Source organism: Nerophis lumbriciformis, linkage group LG08 (genome assembly GCF_033978685.3).
Source record: "Nerophis lumbriciformis linkage group LG08, RoL_Nlum_v2.1, whole genome shotgun sequence".
Taxonomy (NCBI): Eukaryota; Metazoa; Chordata; class Actinopteri; order Syngnathiformes; family Syngnathidae; genus Nerophis; species Nerophis lumbriciformis.
The window spans coordinates 12977066-12997504 of record NC_084555.2 but is presented as its reverse complement, the minus strand read 5'-3'; the positions used below and the strand labels follow the sequence as shown (position 1 = coordinate 12997504).

At 38.3% G+C, this 20439-nt stretch overlaps 1 protein-coding gene across 5 annotated transcripts in view; it reads right to left on the bottom strand.

Moving 5' to 3' along the window:
- impg1b (interphotoreceptor matrix proteoglycan 1b) overlaps positions 1–20439 on the bottom strand; it is a 78100-nt gene that overhangs the window by 45091 nt on the left and 12570 nt on the right. For all 5 annotated transcript variants that reach the window (XM_072913644.1, XM_072913645.1, XM_072913646.1 and 2 more), the window contains exons 2-10: positions 14553–14771; positions 5385–5551; positions 5083–5111; positions 2249–2283; positions 2122–2168; positions 1887–2036; positions 670–728; positions 396–580; positions 18–329 (exon numbers count right to left, since the gene is read on the bottom strand). In XM_072913644.1, coding sequence (XP_072769745.1) covers positions 18–329; positions 396–580; positions 670–728; positions 1887–2036; positions 2122–2168; positions 2249–2283; positions 5083–5111; positions 5385–5551; positions 14553–14771 — 1203 coding nt within the window. The remainder of the gene's footprint in view (positions 1–17; positions 330–395; positions 581–669; positions 729–1886; positions 2037–2121; positions 2169–2248; positions 2284–5082; positions 5112–5384; positions 5552–14552; positions 14772–20439) is intronic.

Here is a 20439-nt window from a genome sequence, read left to right as displayed (position 1 = left end):
ACACAGGTGAGACTCACCTCCACTTGGAACTTCAGTCTCCTCAACCTCTTCTTCCTGTTCCTGCTCTATGATGGTTGCCTGTATTGCAGCTGGAGTGATGACATCATTTGTCTCCCCTGAAGCGTCACCTGTGGATGCCTCTTCCACTGCTGCTGCCACTGGCACTTCATCAGCAACCGCAATAGACTCTGACAGTGCCGTAGGTATTGAAGGCACAGAGGTTTCTGTTCGAGGTTGGATCGTGGTGCTTTCAAATTTGTTTTCCGTCTTCACCTCTCCGCTTCCAACTGTATACACGCTAAACTCTGCATCTGGGTAAGCTGTAGTTACTTGGGAAACAATAACAATTGATTAAAGACAGCAACTTGAATACAGTGTGTGAACATTGGACTCACCAGCCTCAAACCTAAGATTCTGGGTGTCCAATGGAAGCGATGGCTCCTTTTGCAAAGCTTTGACAATTATGTCCCTTAATCTAGCAGCATCCTCATTGGTCAACATGCCTGGAGCCCCTGGGTCATCACTGAGTTCAGTGTCTCCATCAAAGACCACAGCATAATGCAGAGTTGCACCCTCCGAGCTGATCCACACAACAAAGTTGACTTATATGTAGAATTGTTGTGCAAACATCATGATAGTAAACCTTTAATACAACTACCATAAACTCACCCAAATCCCAACATGCGAATGTCTTTAAAGCCTGGAACCTTTTTTAGAGCATGAAGCATCTACAGAAAGAAAACAAGGAAATAGCTCAAATATATTGAAAACAAAAGTTGGTTGAGATCATGTCTGTGTATGTCCTCATTTATCCATGTCATTGTATTCTCAGGGCACTTAATCGATCGAAACTTGACTGTTCTATTTGTCTTAGAATATATTTTGCCTCTCATCTGAGCAGGCTTCATCAGTTCATCCTCATAGACTTAGATTGAGCAAATCTAGTCTAAATGTTCAGATCAGTATCTCGGACAACTACTGTTCCGCATTGTGTCACTCAAGGCTCTACGCTTGATTCCCTTGTGTCCATTACCTATATGATACCCCTTGGTCAAGCCCTCAATAAACTAAACTCCCCAATATATCCAGGGCCTCATCCAATGTCACTCAGCAATTACCCACCTCCAGTCATATAATACAGCCCTTCTGACCCACAGCTTAAGCCTTGCACCTGACGGGATAGAATCTTGGCCAACCTCTGGAATTCCCTCCAAGATTTACTCCACTGATTCGAAACCCAACTTCATAAAGGTCTGAGCGAGTATGTCTCATATTGATTGATTTTAAATGCTTCTGTCCAGAAAAAAGAATAGCGTTTCTTGTCTGTCAGTGCTTCTTATTGACTGACTTAATGTGCAAATCAACAGAGGCTTTGCTCAGAGACCTCTTCTGTGAATACAGCAATGACTTACAGTCGCAATCATGTAAACTCGAGTTGACAGGAAAATATGTCAAAGATGAACTACCGTGAGGTATGACCGGAGAACTGTAATGCGCCTAATTGACCCAATAAACATGACACCGGACATGTAAGCTTGCAAGCTGGGTCACCACCGTATATCAAAATTCCAGACTGCGTTTGGCCCAATTTTAAGTGCACCCATCCATCCATCAAAATGTAGCTGGAAGTAAATTGAGCCAGTTGTCTTCTGCTCAGCCCATAAAGTTGAAAACTGCAGTCTGCAAACCAACAACATAACCTTTAAGATTGAATGATATGTATTGATGTAAAACTGTTCCATAAACAAACTGATGAGAACACACACCCTACTCAGTTATCAATCAGAGGTTTTGCTACACCCTTTATTCCTGATTCTTCTCTTACCAAGACACATATTTGCTTCTATGCTTTAAGAAAGAGCGGTTCCTTTCTTTTGGAAGAGTACCTTGTCTGTTATTTCTCTGGTAATGTCATTGACCTCTGCAGCCTGGGGGTCTTGCAACAGCTCGATGTAAGAGTCGTCTACCATGGTGGCGTTGAACTCCACAACGAACTCCCCATAGTTTTCTTTAATCATGTTCGGCTCTTCTTTTATCTTGCAAAGACAACAACAATGCAAATAGTAAAGGATACAGCTGGTATGTTTTGATTTTTAAAATAAGAGTACTGCGTTTTGATACCACATCATCTTCTGCTGGAATGAGAATCACCGGGGGGGTCCAGGTGCCTGAAATAAAGTGAAATGTCTCTCTTGAGCTATATGAAAAAAGTAGTAATGACTCTTTTGCTGTCTTGTTCTCCACTCACATTCGACTTCTGGGTCTGGTGTTTCGGTTACAACCCTACGGAAATGATAATATTAGTTAGAACATGGCTTACGTGTTTTATTTAATTTTTAGCCCTTTTTGGGCAAAAAACCTACATGGTAACTTAGCTTTAGATACAAATTAATGTCACATGCTTCATACGGCTAAAATTCTTGTTTTAATTCCTTTTTTTTTTATTTAAAAATTAGTTTTTTAAAATGGGTAAAAAAAACTTTAAGATTTTACAAATGTTTGCATATGTTTTTTAATTTCCTGGTGTTACTAAGAAAGGGTTAGAAAAAAAAAACAGATAACACAACCAAAAACACACTCTTATTCGATCACGGCTACTCAGAGGTGGACTGGGACCAAAATTTTACCCTTGCCGTTTTTTGTCTGGATTGGCCCACTACCAACCCCATAAACTGAAACCGGTGCAAAATACAAGTCTATTACAAGCGTATTAAAGAGTCAGAATTCATACTGGATGCTGTCTTGTAGTTACCAAGTCAAGGGACAACGAACACTGATTAATTATGGGTGTCCTGGTCCAATATTGATTTCGGATATTGAAAAAAGAAAATCAAAAATGTATCATATCGGCTTTCATGTAAAATCTTCAATATAAACGCTCCGATACAAGCAGTTTTGCAGCGTGTTTATTTGTGCAAAGCTGGACAGTAAGTTACCATCTAAATATCATCCAAATAAACACACATGGTTGGTCTGTTCTTGTATTCTATTCAAGTCATTTACAAAAAGGCAATCGTGGTAAGTTATCGGCTAATTGGAGCTAGCAACTACACAGCAGCCAAGCACACTATACCACACAAGCTAGACATACTGCACATAAAAGTTGTCCTTAATTGAAAAATATTGCAGTCTAAAACAAGACATTTGTCAATATAAACAAGTGTCAAATAATTATAGTTGTATAATACTTACACATACAAAATTTCCAAGGCAAAAGAGTATTAGTAAGTATTCAGTAACAAATGTGTCTGCATCATTTAATCTACTGCGTCATGAGCTTCACTTAGTTGGGCTTAGCTAGTTCACTTATTGGGGCTACTAGGTGTGTGTCCCCCCCCCCCAGGAAATTTTTTGCATTCACGATGCCAAGTCCACCTCTGTGGGCACTAAATAACATTATGCTCAATATTGAACATGTTTTAGCCTCTAAAGCAGTGGTTCTTAACCTGGGTTCGATCGAACCCTAGGGGTTCGGTGAGTCGGCCTCAGGGGTTCGGCGGTGGTCAAGACACACCCGACTCATCGTGTAAATACAAACTTTTCCTTATCGGCGTATTACGGATACAGCAACACATGATTTGCAGGTGTGTAATTTGTTGTGAGTTTATGCACTTTGTTGGTTTTGTTCTTTGAACAAGGTGATGTTCATGCACGGTGCATTTTGTGCACCAGTAAAAAAACATGGTAACACTTTAGTATGGGGAACATATTCACCATTAATTAGTTGCTTATTAACATGCAAATTAGTAACATATTGGCTCATAACTAGTCATTATTTAGTACTTATTAATGCCTTATTCGCATACTTGCCAACCCTCCCGGATTTTCCGGGAGACTCCCGAAATTCAGCGCCTCTCCCGAAAACCTCCCGGGACAAATTTTCTCCCGAAATTCAGGCGGACTCAGGTCCATGAGGACCTGAGTCCGCTAACCCACAATATAACCAGCATACCTGCACAATCACGTTATAACTGTAGAATGATGGAGGGCGAGTTCTTGGTTTCTTATGTGGGTTTATTGTTAGGCAGTTTCATTAACGTCCTCCCAGCGCGGCAACAACACACAACAACAGCAGTCACGTTTTTATATACCGTAAAGCAGTTCGTCTGCCGTAAACAGCAATGTTGTGACACTCTTAAACAGGACAATACTGCCATCTAGTGCATTTGATGAAATCACTTTTGTGCGTGCCACACATCAATGCATCATCAGAGTTCAGCATGGTTAGAAAAATAGTGACAGAGAATAGAACAAGGATGGACAATGCAACCCTTAACTCAACAATGAGTAGATGAGTGGTATATGTGTGTATATGTGTAAATAAATGAACACTGAAATTCAAGTATTTATTTTTTATATATATATATATATATATATATATATATAATAAAATTAATATATATATATATACGTATATATATATATATATATATATATATATATATATATATATACATATAATAAAATAAATATATTTACATGTATGTATATATATATATATATATATATATGTATATATATATATATATATATATATATATATATATATATATATATATATATATATATATATATATATGAAATACTTGACTTGGTGAATTCTAGCTGTAAATATACTCCTCCCCTTTTAACCACGCCCCCAACCACGCCCCCTCCCCCGACCACGCCCCCACCTCCCGAAATCGGAGGTCTCAAGGTTGGCAAGTATGCTTATTCGGAATGGCCTTATTATAACCCTAACCCTCTAACCCTAACCCTAACCAAATAACTCTAGATTAAGTCTTTATTACTTAGAAATGTTCCCCTAGTGTCCAAATAACTCTAAATTAAGTATTTGCTACTTAGAATATGTTCCCCATACTAAAGTGTTACCAAAAACATATAACTTTGTCTTGAATTTGAAAAAAAAAAAATTTAAATTCTCATTAAAGAAGAGTTTGGTGAATGCTCATATGAAACTGGTGGGGTTCGGTATCTTCAACAAGGTTAAGAACCACTGCTCTAAAAGAAGAAAGAAAAAAACGCTGAATATATGATATTCTTGTTTAACACAGTGACAGCAAACACAAAAGATACACATACCCTTCCAGTTCAGCCTGCTCGGCCACTCTCTGAAAAGACCAACAAAAAATTATTAAATGATTAAAAAAAAAATCAGATCGTTGTTGTGAGTGTTTAGTGGGAATACATGCAAAATGTCTTAGGCTATTTTTTATTTTATTTTTTAATACTTAACATGTTTGTTCCTAGCATCAAATCCCTAGCACCTAAAAAAAATACCTATTTGTGGAATGCATTGTGACTATAATTATTTTTGTACATTTTCCCACCGAATTCTCGTTTTGCACAAAACGAGGCATGAGATGATGTTTATGGACACTCACTTGGGCCACCATGTCCAGATGCTCCTGGGAGCTACTGAAGTTCTGAGCCAGGTCGTCCATGCAGAGGTTTTCATGCTGGCAGGTGTAAACCCACGATCCGTACTCCTCTGTGTTTGGTACCCTGTCCAGGAAGATGCGAAAGGCCTCCCAAATTGCTTCTTGGCAAACTAAAGAGAAAACAGAACTTTGTGTTAAAAAAAACAAAAAAACACTACACATACTGTAAACACTCTAATTAAAGGCTCTATTATGATACTAAATGTAATCGCAGAATCTCCGTGGTTACCATGGTTAGAGTGTCCGCCCTGAGATCGGTAGGTTGTGAGTTCAAACCCCGGCCGAGTCATACCAAAGACTATAAAAATGGGACCTATTACCTCCCTGCTTGGTACTCAGAATCAAGGGTTGGAATTGGGGGTTAAATCACCAAAATGATTCTCGGGCGTGGCCACCGCTGCTGCTCACTGCTCCCCTCACCTCCCAGGGGGTGATCAAGGGTGATGGGTCAAATGCAGAGGATCATTTCACCACACCTAGTGTGTGTGTGACAATCATTGATACTTTAACTTTTAACTTTTATGTGGTCTACAAAAAGAAGTAACTTGATTAGCGGCAGGTCAAAAAACATTGGCATTTACAGCTGTGGCTGTAGGCAACATCCGGCACCAGATTACAGCAGATGAGTGGTCAGCACCCAGATAGTTACCTCTGCATGCACTTTGGAATGTGACTTGTGTGTACATTCATGAATATTACTGTAGATGTGAAATTCCAAGGGCGAACTTAGGCAAACACAGGCCCCGAGACTTTCAAATGTCTTATAAAAACGATTAATAATTGTTTATTCTATTTAAACACTTATGTAATATTAATTTGTGTGCTTAAAAATGTGCATGTTAAAGTACCAATGATTGTCACACACACACACACTAGGTGTGGTGAAATGTGTCCTCTGCATTTGACTCATACTCTTGTTCACCCCCTGGGAGGTGAGGGGAGCAGTGAGCAGCAGCGGTGGCCACGCCCGGGAATAATCTTTGGTGATTTAACCCCCAATTCCAACCCTTGATGCTGAGTGCCAAGCAGGGAGGTAATGGGTCCCATTGTTATAGTCTTTGGTATGACTCGGCCGGGGTTTGAACTCACGACCTACCGATCTCAGGGCGGACACTCTAACCACTAGGCCACTGAGTAGGTGCAGACCTGACTCAGACTTGGCATGGCATGGAAGCAGGCAAAAATAAAATAAAAAAGTTTTAAATGCAAAATCAATCATGATCATTTCGACAGCTCCTCTCTGCTGCTATAACACCTGCATGTATAGAAATATATCTTGTGTAGTATCTTCTAGGGGTGTAACGAATGATGGATGCCTCGAAAATCAATTATTTTTTTCTAAATTCCAAGTATATCGATTTGTGCTCTGCAAGTTTGCCTTCCGGAAAATAAGTATCGATCCAAGATCATTTTAAAAGGGTACCGATTGTTTTTATCGATACTAGAAAAAGGAAAACATTGAATTTAAGACTGGCAGACTTTTGAAAATAAGGACGTTAAATGTGAAGTCTATTTCGTCAGTCTGTTACATCATCAAAACAAAGATGGCGGAAAATTATGGTGGCTGAGAAAGGTCATGGCAAACGCCACAAAACAATATCATTAATTACAACAGTGGTTCTCAAATGGGGGTAGGCGTCCCCCTGGGGGTACTTGAAGGTATGCCAAGGGGTACGTGAGATTTTTTTTTTAAATATTCTAAAAATAGCAACAATTCAAAAATCCTTTATAAATATATTTATTGAATAATACTTCAACAAAATATGAATGTAAGTTCATAAACTGAACATCAAATCAAGTAGGCTATTCCATTCATTACCATAAACCCAGAGTTTCCCCCATGCCATGATGGTTTGACCCTCACTAAAATGTCTGTCAAAAAGAACTGTGAAAAGAAATGCAACAATGCAATATTCAGTGTTGACAGCTAGCTTTTTTGTGGACATGTTACATTAAATATTGATGTTAAAGATTTCTTTTTTTGTGAAGAAATGTTTAGAATTAAGTTCATGAATCCAGATGGATCTCTATTACAATCCCCAAAGAGGGCACTTTAAGTTGATGATTACTTCTATGTGTAGAAATCTTTATTTATCATTGAATCACTTGTTTATTTTTCAACAAGTTTTTAGTTATTTTTATCTCTTTTTTTCCAAATAGTTCAAGAAAAACCACTACAAATGAGCAATATTTTGCACTGTTATACAATTTAATAAATCAGAAACTGATGACATAGTGCTGTATTTTACTTCTTTATCTCTTTTTTTCAACCAAAAATGCTTTGCTCTGATTAGGGTGTACTTGAATTAAAAAAATGTTCACAGGGGGTACATCACTGAAAAAAGGTTGAGAACCACTGAATTACAACACAACTTTCATCTACAGCACAATTGCAAAAGCAACAACAAACACAAACGACACGAGACAACCATTTTAAGCCGCAACCCAATTTTAAGCCGCAAAAGAAGTGACGCAAGTCTTTTTTTTAAATTAGATAGTTCCTGAATTGTATCGCCAACCACAAATTTCGAACCAAATCGATGTTGTAATGAATCGTTACACCTCTAGTATCTTTACATAAAGTAAAAAAAAAAGTTAAACTACCACTGATAGTCGCACACACACTAGGTGTTGGGAAATTACCCTCTGCATTTGATCCATCCCCTTGTACCACCCCCTGGGAGGTGAGGGGAGCAGTGAGCACCAGCGGTGGGCGCGCTCAGGAATCATTTTGGTGATTTAACCCCCTAATTCCAACCCTTGATGCTGAGTGCCAAACAGAGAGGTAACGGGTCCCTATTTTTATAGTCTTTTGTATGACTCGGTTTGAACTCACGACCTACCAATCTCAGGGCGGACACTGAGCAGGTTTTATATAACTTTTTTGTTACTCCATTTCATCTATCTTTTTACATAACGTTTTACCTGCTACATTATTTTTTATCTATCTTATTTCCCTGTATTTTTGGTGTCACCTGCATCTGCTGGATAGAATTTCCCTGAGGTAACTTTCCCAAGTGATGAATAAAGTTCTTATCTACTGTAACGGAGGGTATGGTAAGGTGTAGTGCGAGCTCAGCAGAAAGGTAGGCAGGCAGAAACCAACAGCAGTTTTGTCTCATTAAAGGGGAACATTATCACCAGACCTATGTAAGCGTCAATATATACCTTGATGTTGCAGAAAAAAGACCAGATATTTTTTTAACCGATTTCCGAACTCTAAATGGGTGAATTTTGGCGAATTAACGTGTGACGTCACATCGGGAAGCAATCCGCCATTTTCTCACTTTCGTCGGTGTGTTGTCGGAGGGTGTAACAACACGAACAGGGACGGATTCAAGTTGCACCAGTGGCCCAAAGATGCAAAAGTGGCAAGAAATTGGACGAAATTTGTTCAAAATACGAGGGTGTGGGGAAAGCCGACAAAATGGTCAGTCGTTTGTTCCGACGAAAGCTATGCTACGACAGAGATGGCAAGAATGTGTGGATATCCTGCGACACTCAAAGCAGATGCATTTCCAACGATAAAGTCAAAGAAATCTGCCGCCAGACCCCCATTGAATCTGCCGGAGTGTGTGAGCAATTCAGGGACAAAGGACCTCGGTTGCACGGCAAGCAATGGCGGCAGTTTGTTCCCGCAGACGAGCGAGCTAAACCCCCTGGATGTCTTGGCTCACACCGTCCCTTATGCCACCGAAGATGATCAAGAGAAGAATATCGACCCTAGCTTCCCTGGCCTGCTGACATCAACTCCAAAACTGGACAGATCAGCTTTCAGGAAAAGAGAGCGGATGAGGGTATGTCTACAGAATATATTAATTGATGAAAACTTTATTCATTACTCGCAGTTTTACGTAAATTATTATACATAAACTGTGTTTACCAATAATTTAGCTTAAAAACATTTACTTTTTTCAATCATTCGAGTACATTCGGGTAGTCTTGTGTAATGCAGTATTTTGTGTCTATTTAGGTATGGTTAACCTGAGTGCTGAAATCGTGGAAAAATATATGTTCTTAGCGCGCCTGAAATGGGCTGTCTGCACTCTCAAAGTGCATGTTGTTGCCAAATGTATTTCATATGCTGTAAACCTAGTTCATAGTTGTTAGTAATTATCTTATCAGACAGTGTTAAGCCGCTGAAATCCGAGTCTGAATCCGAGCTAATGTCGCTATACCTTGCTGTTTGTTTGTATTGGCACTTTGAAGCTTTTTTTAGGGATATTGCGTGATGGGTAAAATTTTGAAAAAAACTTTGAAAAATAAAATAAGCCACTGGGAACTGATTTTTAATGGTTTTAACCCTTCTGAAATTGTGATAATGTTCCCCTTTAAGAGCTCTTTTTCCCACCAGGCGCAAACTTCCGACCTTCACAGTAACGGCCCTACTTGTCGCACCCTGTCCAACTGGGCTGACACAAAATCTACAAAAAATGGCTTTCAGTTCATTAAATGCTGATTAGTGTTCCTTTAAAAAAGGTAGTTTCCAACAACAAATGTTAAATGATCATTTTGTTTTTGTTATGTGTTTTTGTTATAAGTTTGCCCCCAAATGACGAAACACACCCCTTTAAAAATCTAGAGTCTATTTTTTAATTTTTCCCCTCCCTCAGGGGGGGGGCTCGGCGGGGCGGTTGCTGGTTGTTCCATCTCCATCGTTGGGGTCCCTGCGGGTGGGGTGGGTGGTTCCCGTGGCCCTGTGCCTGGGTGGCCCTGTGCCTGGGTGGTCCTGCGGCGGCCGGTTTGGGTGGGGTGGCCGGGGGCTGGCCTCGCCGCGCTCTCCGGGGGTGGGGGGTGGGCTCGTGGGGGCCCGGTTGCCGGTGGGGCGGGGGCGGTCTTCCCGTCCGGTTGCGGGGAGTCTCTGGGTCCCTCGGGCGGGGCGTCTCGCCTTTCTGCCCGTGTGGGGTGTAGTCTCTCGCTGGCTTGGGGTCTGGCTGTCCCCTGCTTTTCTCGTGCCCTGTCCTCTGCCGGGTGCGTCTGTCTGCGGCCTGCTGCTGGCCCTTGTGGGCGGTACGGTGGGTCGGGCTCTGGGGTTCCTGTCGCTGGCCGGCTTGGCTGCGTGGGGGCGGTGGTCCCTGGTTCCCTGGGCACCACGCCTCCTGTTTGTGGGTTGGGCTCTCGGGGGTGATGGGGCCGTGCTCTGGCTCCCACGCACTCTGGGAGTCGAATGTATTGTACATGCAAATTCACATATGCTCACATACGTACATAGGTACCTACGCTCCCACATACATACACAAATACAGTACATATTTACCTACCTAATATTCGTACATCCACACGCACATTCAATATACAAACATACACATACACATACTGTACATATACATTCACTGTACAAACACATATACACATTCTGTACATATACATTCATTGTACAAACACATATACACATTCTGTACATATACAAGTACATATGCATACTTACACTCATGCACATAATCACGTTTCATCAAACATATATTAACGTTGTTGCCCTAGGGTAAACTGGGTGTAACACATGGCACACTGACAAAGCTTAACCTATTGTGACTATAACAATCTACAAGGTTAATGTAGGTTGCTTCTCTTTCTCCCCCTCCATTTTTCTGCATTCTTTCGTATCTCAAGTTATCATTACGTATATGTATTGTTGCATTTAAACAACTGTATTTATGATAATAAAGGTAAATTATTGGTATTGTTCATTATCAATAGCGCTATTTCTATTGGTATTTGTATTGATCCATTTGTAGTGTAATAATGCTCATTGTCATTTCTGTATTATTTTTTATTTTTCGCTAACTGCTTATTTGCTATTACTTTTACCATCATATTTGTACATGTCATATTTGCTGATGTTGCTCTATTGTTGTTGTTGTTGTTGTTTGCTGTTGTTGTTTTTGTCTCTCTGTCTAATCCCCCTCTTGTCCCCACAATTTCCCCCTCTGTCTTCTTTTTTTTTTCTCTTTCTATCCCCTCCTGCTCCGGCCCGGCTGCACTAAATGATAATATAAATACATTTAATAAAGTCAAATACAAATAAGGCAACAAGAGAAGTATCCTACACTTCTCTTTTGTAAAGTAAATCTGAACAGCCGACATGGGCATCTACATCAACTATATGATTTGCCTGAGAAGCTGGACAGGACATAAAAAAAAAAAAAAAAAAAAAAGTATGTAATAGTTTTGTACAACAAATACAAGTAAACTAAATTAAATGAATAAGCTAAAAAAAAAACACTGTAGTAAACAAGTTAATAAGGTCAACATTTTAATGTTTTTATAATCTGTTGCTTTTGCCTATCTTCGCGAGCATGAACACCCCAAACACAATGGTATCTTCTCCTGCCTGCAAATTGTCCAGTATCCTCTCATTCTTCTTTGACAAATTAATTTCCCAAACACCAAAGTCATCTTTCCTTTTTAAATGACTCCATGGAGCAATACGCGTTATCAACTAATGTATTATAGCAGCCAAGGTGCCGTTTTTAATACACCGCTAACACGGTCCATCTCTTGGATAATGGCTATTTGCATACAAATGCACTTTATCAAACACTTTCTTTCCGTGCATACCCAAAATGACTTCAGACACGTCACATGAATGCTTCTGCTATCGTTCTCTTTAACTCAAACGGACACTGTGAGTTCTTTTGAATCTTTGCTTTGCCCATCCATTTCCATCTATTTTCTACCTGGAGCCTATCTCAGCTGCATTAGGGCGGAAGGCGGGGTACACCCTGGACAAGTCGCCACCTCATCGCAGGGCCAACACATATAGACAGACAACATTCACACTCACATTCACACACTAGGGCCAATTTAGTGTTGCCAATCAACCTATCCCCAGGTGCATGTTTTTGGCGAGTCACGGGGGAGAACATGCAAACTCCACACAGAAAGATCCCGAGCCCGGGATTGAACCCAGGACTACTCAGGACCTTCATATTGTGAGGCACATGCACTAACCCCTGTTACCACCGTGCTGCCCTCTTTGCTTTGCTTCTACCTTTATTTCACTAAGCACATTTCGCAGATATTTGTGTTGGAACTGTGATGAATGGCTAAACGGCCTTGCCTCGGAATCAAGCACGGAGGCACGAAGTTTATTTTTAAAAAAGAAAAATATTCAGTACATGACACATCATCGAAAAAACACAATTTAAAAGAAAACCCAAGGCTAGCGATCGTTTTGAAAAAAAATAAATAAATAAACACGACGACACAGCAACCAGGAGGCTAAAAGCAGTCAGACTAACAAGCACACAGGTGTGCACAGGGGGGACAATGAGGGAGAAGCTGGGGGCTGATTGGCTTCACACGGCTGGAAGCACTAATTAGACAAAGTCATCAGTGGCAAAACATTTTAACACATATTAACCCTAACAGTTCATAATAAAACTAATGTTTGCATCTAAAATAAAATACATATTTAAAAAAGAAATTTTCTTTTAATACCAATAATAAATGTAATAATTATCTCATCATAACTTGGTCATTTGTTGGTTAGTTATTTAAGGTTTTATATATATATATATATATATATATATATATATATATATATATATATATATATATATATATATATATATATATATATATATATATATACAGGTTTTCCTGCTCTTCAGGGGATGGCTTGTAAGGATGAAATAGCCTCTGTGTTTTTCCTGACCTAACATATATTCCGCTCTACCTCGTTACTAAGCACTATATATATATATATATATATATATATATATATATATATATATATATATATATATATATATATATATATATATATATATATATATATATATATACGTGTATATATATATATATTTTTTTTTTTTATATTAGTTTCCCTGCTCTTCAGGTTTGTCCCCTGAAGAGCAGGGAAACCTGCGAAACAAGCTTGTAGGGATAATATAGCCTCTTGTGTTTTTTCCTGACCTAAGGTATATATATATATATATATATATATATATATATATATATATATATATATATATATATACACACACACACACATATATATATATATATATATATATATATAAATATATATATACATGTATATATATATATATATACACACACACACACATATATATATACACATATATTTATATACTGTGTATATATATATATATACATGTGTTTGTGTGTGTGTGTGTGTGTGTGTGTGTGTGTGTGTGTGTGTGTGCGTCCTTTCGTGATAGAGAGTGTTGTAATACCATGCATTTCCTAATTATTTATGTTAAAGCGTACACAAATATGCAACTATTATTACCACAGTATAGTAACTATATATAAATAATACATAAAAGTATATACATTTTAAAATCAATAATGTACGCATAGTTGTGAAATGTATTTATGTACTTGAAAGTGAGTGTCTGTGATGTTGTAAATCCAAAAGTGTACGCAAATATTATTGCCACAGGCAAATACATAAAAAATACACAAAATGATGTATATATGAGAAGAAATATTGCAAACAAAATTTGTATTGAATTTCTTACCGTATTGTATAAAAAGTAAGGGTCTATGATGTTTAGATGTGACAAATAAAGATTAAAGCATACATTAGTACACAAGTATTAATGACAGCAACAACAAATTAATTGAAAAAATAAAAAATAAATACACATATTTGAGTAGTAACATTTCAGGATAAAATATTTAAAAAATAATAATAATTGTAATATAAGTATTGCTGTTAAATGATATCATTATATTTAATTTTTCCTCTATTTATTTTAGGACACAGAGTGATAATGTAGTAAGTTAGGAGGTGATAATTAAAGATTAGAACATACACAAAAAAATTGTGTTTGTTAGATTTATTTACAAAAGGGAAAATCGTATAATACAATTATCAAAATGAATGAATAAGCTTTCTTTTTTTGCAAAGGATGAGCTGCTGGACTGAAAAAGGTCACCATAAAAAAAAAAACTGAGTTGAGTTTGAGTATTATATTCATTTGAAACGAGTGCCTATTAAAGGCATGTACTGTACCTACCATGAATTGATTAACGTGGAAGTTGAAAAACTTATTCGGGTGTTACCATTTAGTGGTCAATTGTACGGAATATGTACTGTACTGTGCAATCTAATAATAAAAATAAAAAAGTTTCAATCACCTCTGAGTTTGTAGTACGCTCGATGGCTGCCAATGACCGCTTTCATGGTCTCCTGTGGGCACACTTTGACCCCGGTGGTGAGAATGGTCGCCCTCTTCGTCCGATGTCCATCCTTGCTGGCTCTGTGGTTATTATTGTTGTATTTTGTTATTCGAGAAGCTTCTAGAAAGTGGCGGTACTTCACATCCCTGAGTCCAGAAATCCCGTGGTCTTGAAGGTCTAAGGAAGACAAAGCATGTGTCATTTTTTTGTTTAATAGGTTTTTAGCCACATACTTGACAGGAGCAGTCAAACACATCAATTGCTTTTTTCTATTCCCACCCCCACAAAGTAACAAAAACAATAATTATAATAATAATAATAATAATAATGGTAATATTAATTTAATAAATAACTTGGGGAAAAATACACAGATAGAGCTGCATTCCTGAATGGCCCCAGAGAGACACAACAGCCAACAAAAGGCTCATTAACCACACGCATTTCAATTGTGTTTCAATCAGGGTTAATTTGGAGATCAGTCCCTCCTACATATTTCAGAAAAGCACTCCATAGATCTTGAAACTTCGCAGGACAACCATTCAATGTCAGCCTAAACTTCTCCAGTTTGAGAAAAAAAACAAAAAAACATCTTAAATCCAGCAGGTGTGGCAAGGAAGCGTTGTTGCCTTCCAATTCAACACAATGAGTCTTCTCGCCAACACAGTGGTGAATGCTTCAAGATTCTTTTGGGATTTGCTAAGGTTAGATGACTCAGGTGCTACCACCAAATAGTTCACTTAAAGGATTGGGTTCCATCCTTTTCGCCAGTGTTAAACATGTCCGTCCAATAGCTGTTCAGGGATGGGCAGAGCCTAAACATATGGAATAAATTAGCTGGAGACTGTTGACACAGATCACATCATTCAGATATTTTGTTAATTTGTCCACACATTGTGCTTAATACTGTGTGCTGACTTGTGTGCAGTGTGCCTTCAATTCTTTGTTGTCCTCGTTGAAATGTAAAATGAGTACAAATGAGCACCAACACTGCATACTTGCTAACCTTGAGACCTCCGATTTCGGGGAGGTGGTGGGTGGGGGGTGGGGGCGTGGTCGGGGGCGTGTTGGGGGCGGGGCTAAGAGGGGAGGAGTATATTTACAGCTAGAATTCACCAAGTCAAGTATTTCATATATATATATATATATATATATATATATATATAAAAAATACTTGACTTTCAGTGAATTCTAGCTATATATATTTATTTTATTATAAATTTATTTTATTTTATATATATATATATATATAAAATAAATACTTGAATTTCAGTGTTCATTTATTTACACATATACACACACATAACTCATCTAGTCATTGTTGAGTTAAGGGTTGAATTGTCCATCCTTGTTCTATTCTCTGTCACTATTTTTCTAACCATGCTGAACACCCTTTCGCAGGTACCCAGAAAGGTTTCGAGTACCACCAAAAAACTGAATCTCTGAAGACAGTATAACAATCTGTGTTAAAGGCGTACAAATACTGTTTGTATAATAAGTATGTTATTTTTTTTTAAAAATAAGGGTTAAGAGTTCAGTACTAAAAAAAAAAAAAAAAAAAAAAAAAAAAGTGGCTTAAGTACAGTTTTTAATTGAGCTGCTGCATTTTTGGTTGGGTTGTTTATTTATTTTGAGTAACTTCTACATTTCTAAAAGGGGAGGAATGTAATAGAGTGATCTATGTTTGTCTGTTGCCATCTCCTGGTGAATGTTGGCTGTAGCGTACTGGGGTTACTTTTTGGTTGGCCAACAATTTACGTGGTCTTGCGCACCTGACGTCAAGTGTGTGAGTCTGTTCTGAAGTCTACAGTAAAGAGACGTACGTCATCACCTCGCCTGTTTATTGCCTCCAACTCAATATATTACAACAACATTGCTGTTTACGGCAGATGAACTGCTTTACGGTAGAATAAAACATGACTGCTGTTGTTGTGTGTTGTTACCGCGCTGGGAGGACGTTAATGAAACTGCCTACCAATAAACCCACATAAGAAACCAAGAACTCGCCCTCGATCATTCTACAGTTATAACGTGTTTGGGCAGGCACACTGTTTATATTGTGGGAAAGCGGACGTGAATACAGGCTGTTGACAGGTCACTCAGGTCCGCATGGAGCTGGAGGGGGCATGGCTTCCAGCTCTGCCTGAATTTCGGGAGATTTTCGAGATAAAATTTGTTCCGGGAGGTTTTCGGGAGAGGCGCTGAATTTCGGGAGTCTCCCGGAAAATCCGGGAGGGTTGGCAAGTATGTTTGTAGTTCACTTAAAGGATTCAGTTCCATCCTTTTCGCCAGTGTTAAACATGTCCATCCAATAGCTGTTCAGGGATGGGCAGAGCCTAAACATATGGAATAAATTAGCTGGAGATTGTTGACACAGATCACATCATTCAGATATTCTGTTAATTTGTCCACACATTCTGCTTAATATCGTGTGTTGACTTGTGTGCAGTGTGCCTTAAATTCTTTGTTGTCCTCGTTGAAATGTAAAACGAGTACAAATGAGCACCAACACATGTATTAACACCTGCACAGGACCAAAACATTCAAACATAAATGGATAGTTATGAGTGAAATACTCCATCAGTGCTTCTCTGATGCGGACTGTTTCAGTATTATTGTTGTCAAAAAATAAAAAAATAAAATATATATATATACAGTAAAAATGTATTAGTTTGCATTGACTGGCATAAATAGAAGATTTATGAACTCTACTTAAAATCTCTGTCCAGCTCTTCTCAGATAGAGTCACTCCTAATTCCTCCTCCCAAAGTGACTTAATTGAATTTAGAGGCTCAGGGCGTAAAAGAAAAATTTGGTTATACAAACGTGTATGTGTCAAATATTTTTGCAGTATTTTTTAGAGTATAGAGAACCGACTAGTGTTGTCCCCATATCAATAGGCAAAGGTTTGGTACCGTTACCGCTACCAAAATTATTTTGATACTTTTCGGTACTTTTCAGTACTATTCTATAAAAAGGGGACCACAAAAAATTGCATTATTGGCTTTATTTTAACTAAAAATCTTACGGTACTTTAAACATATGTTTCTTATTGCAAGTTTGTCCTTAAATAAATTACCGTATTTTTCAAAGTATAAGTCGCACCGGAGTATAAGTCGCACCTGCTGAAAATGCATAATAAAGAAGGAAAAAAACATATATAAGTCGCACTGGAGTATAAGTCGCATTTTTTGGGGAAATTTATTTGATAAAACCCAACACCAAGAATAAACAATTTGAAAGGCAATTTAAAATAAATAAAGAATAGTGAACAACAGGCTGAATAAGTGTACGTTATATGAGGCATAAATAACCAACTGAGAACATGCCTGGTATGTTAACGTAACATATTATGGTAAGAGTCATTCAAATAACTATAACATATAGAACATGCTATACGTTTACCAAACAATCTGTCACTCCTAATCGCTAAATCCCATGAAATCTTATAAGTCTAGTCTCTTACGTGAATGAGCTAAATAATATTATTTGATATTTTATGGTAATGTGTTAATAATTTCACACATAAGTCGCTCCTGAGTATAAGTCGCACCCCCGGCCAAACTATGAAAAAAACTGCGACTTATAGTCCGAAAGATACGGTAGTGAACATACAAGAAAACTTGTTATTGTCATGTCTGTGTAATCATGTTTTGTTTTAGTCATGTTTTGTTTTGTTTAGTTATTGGACTCTTTAGTTTCTGGTTGTTCACTCCCTTGTTTTGTTTCCATAGCAACCCATTAGTTTTCACCTGTCACTTCACGCACCTGTTTCACGTTTTGAGTCACGCACCTGTTTTCATTAATCATGTCTGTGTTATTTAAGCTTTTCTTTTTCTGTTGGTCAGCCTGGCGACATCCGCATTTATGCTCTGCACATTCTTGACACTTGGTTTCATGTCCATCGTTCATGCTGCTCCTTTAGTCCATGCCAAGTAAGTTTGTGTTTATTAATGCCACAGTTAGTGTTTTTTTGTTGTTCATAGTTTCTGCCTTTGTGCAAGTTTTGTGTTTATAGCCAAGTTTTGTACCTCCACTGTGAGCGCCTTTTGTTTGTTCCTTTTTTTTTCAGTGTTAATATTAAATCATGTACTGACATTCCCGTCTCGCCCAAACCAACTTTCCGTTGCCTTCCGGAAAAACTAAATCCAAGGACCAAGTCTTGACAGTTATTTGTAAATAAACAAACAAAGGCTTCTAATTTAGACTTCTGACATATGCAGTAACATATTGTGTCATTTTCCATTCTATTATTTTGTCAAAATGATTAAGGACAAGTGGTAGAAAATTCATTATTAATCTACTTGTTCATTTACTGTTAATATCTGCGTACTTTCTCTTTCAACATGTTCTATCTACACTTCTGTTAAAATGTAATAATCACTAATTCTTCTGTTATTTGGATGCTTTACATTAGTTTTGGATGATACCACAAATTTGGGTATCAATCCGATACCAAGTAGTTACAGGATCATACATTGGTCATATTCAAAGTCCTCATGTGTCCAGGGAGATATTTCCTGAGTTTATAAACATTATATACATTTTACAAAAACCAATGAAGATGTTGTGATGCCAAAAAATATCGACATAATCATAGTAGTATCGACTAGATACGCTACTGTACTTGGTATCATTACAGTGGATGTCAGGTGTAGATCCACTAATGGCTTTTGTTTACATTTTGATGCCGGTGAGCTACGGTGTGTAGTGAAGCATGTTTAGCTATTCCTCGTCCTGCAGGGATGATACTTGTAAGAAACTTACTTTATTTGTTGCCATGGAGACGAGGATTATGGACTCTAGTCGCTAGCTAGCTAGCCCTGTCTTAAAGCACCTCTTCCTGAGGGCGCTTCAGTGTTATAACTTCACCTTACTGTTAGTTTTTAAGCCAAAATGCGTCCGTTCTCCCTTTTCTGTCTACACACTGTGTCCGCGTGTAAGTACTCTGTGATTGTGCGCTGCCGAACATGCTCGTCTGCTCGTAAACCAGCAATGACTCGACATGATGATGACGGAGGGGCTTGGGGGTGGAGGACCGGTACTTTTCAGAGGCGGTATAGTACCGAATATGATTCATTAGTATCGCGGTACTATACTAATACCGGTATACCGTACAACCTGAGCACAGACTATAGCTAAATATAATGAACAACAACAATAAAGTTCTATGAGATTTTGGGTGTAAAACAATCACCCAAAAAATTGATTCACATCCGAATTGCGATTCTTATCCTGATACTAAATTGATTCATAATCTATTTAAAAAACATGTTTTAAGGCCATCTTCAAGCAACCACAATGAGCTTTTCTAACGTGTAACCTGGTTTGAAAAAGTTTCATTATAATTATTATACCAATTGCGAGAATTGGCTTGAACAGAGAAGCGAGAATCGATTCTGAATCGAATCGGCATCCCAGGTATTGGAATAAGAATCGGATTGAATTGTTGGGTGCCCAGAGATTCACATGCACTCCTAGTAAAAATGACTCCCGAGTCAAGGGTCGCTGGGAAGCATATGGCTGAGCTTGTGCAGGATTACCTCATAACAAAAATGTTTGGACCCAACCAAGATTACAAAGATCTTCAAAACCAGGACGTAATAACTCCTGAGGTACGACAAGTTGGCCACGTGCGTGAGTATGAGCCCGGGCCAATTCCACGTTGCGCCAGTCAACAAACAGCGTTGCGCCAGAGTTGTGTGACGGGAAGAAAAGCTCGCATTGTGATGCCAGGTGGCATTTCTCAGAAGGCTTCTTAAGACAATAAGCCAGGATTTATGAGCCACCCCCTTCCTCTCCTAAAAAAAAAAAAAAAAACAAGCCATCAGACCCGAATAACAAACAT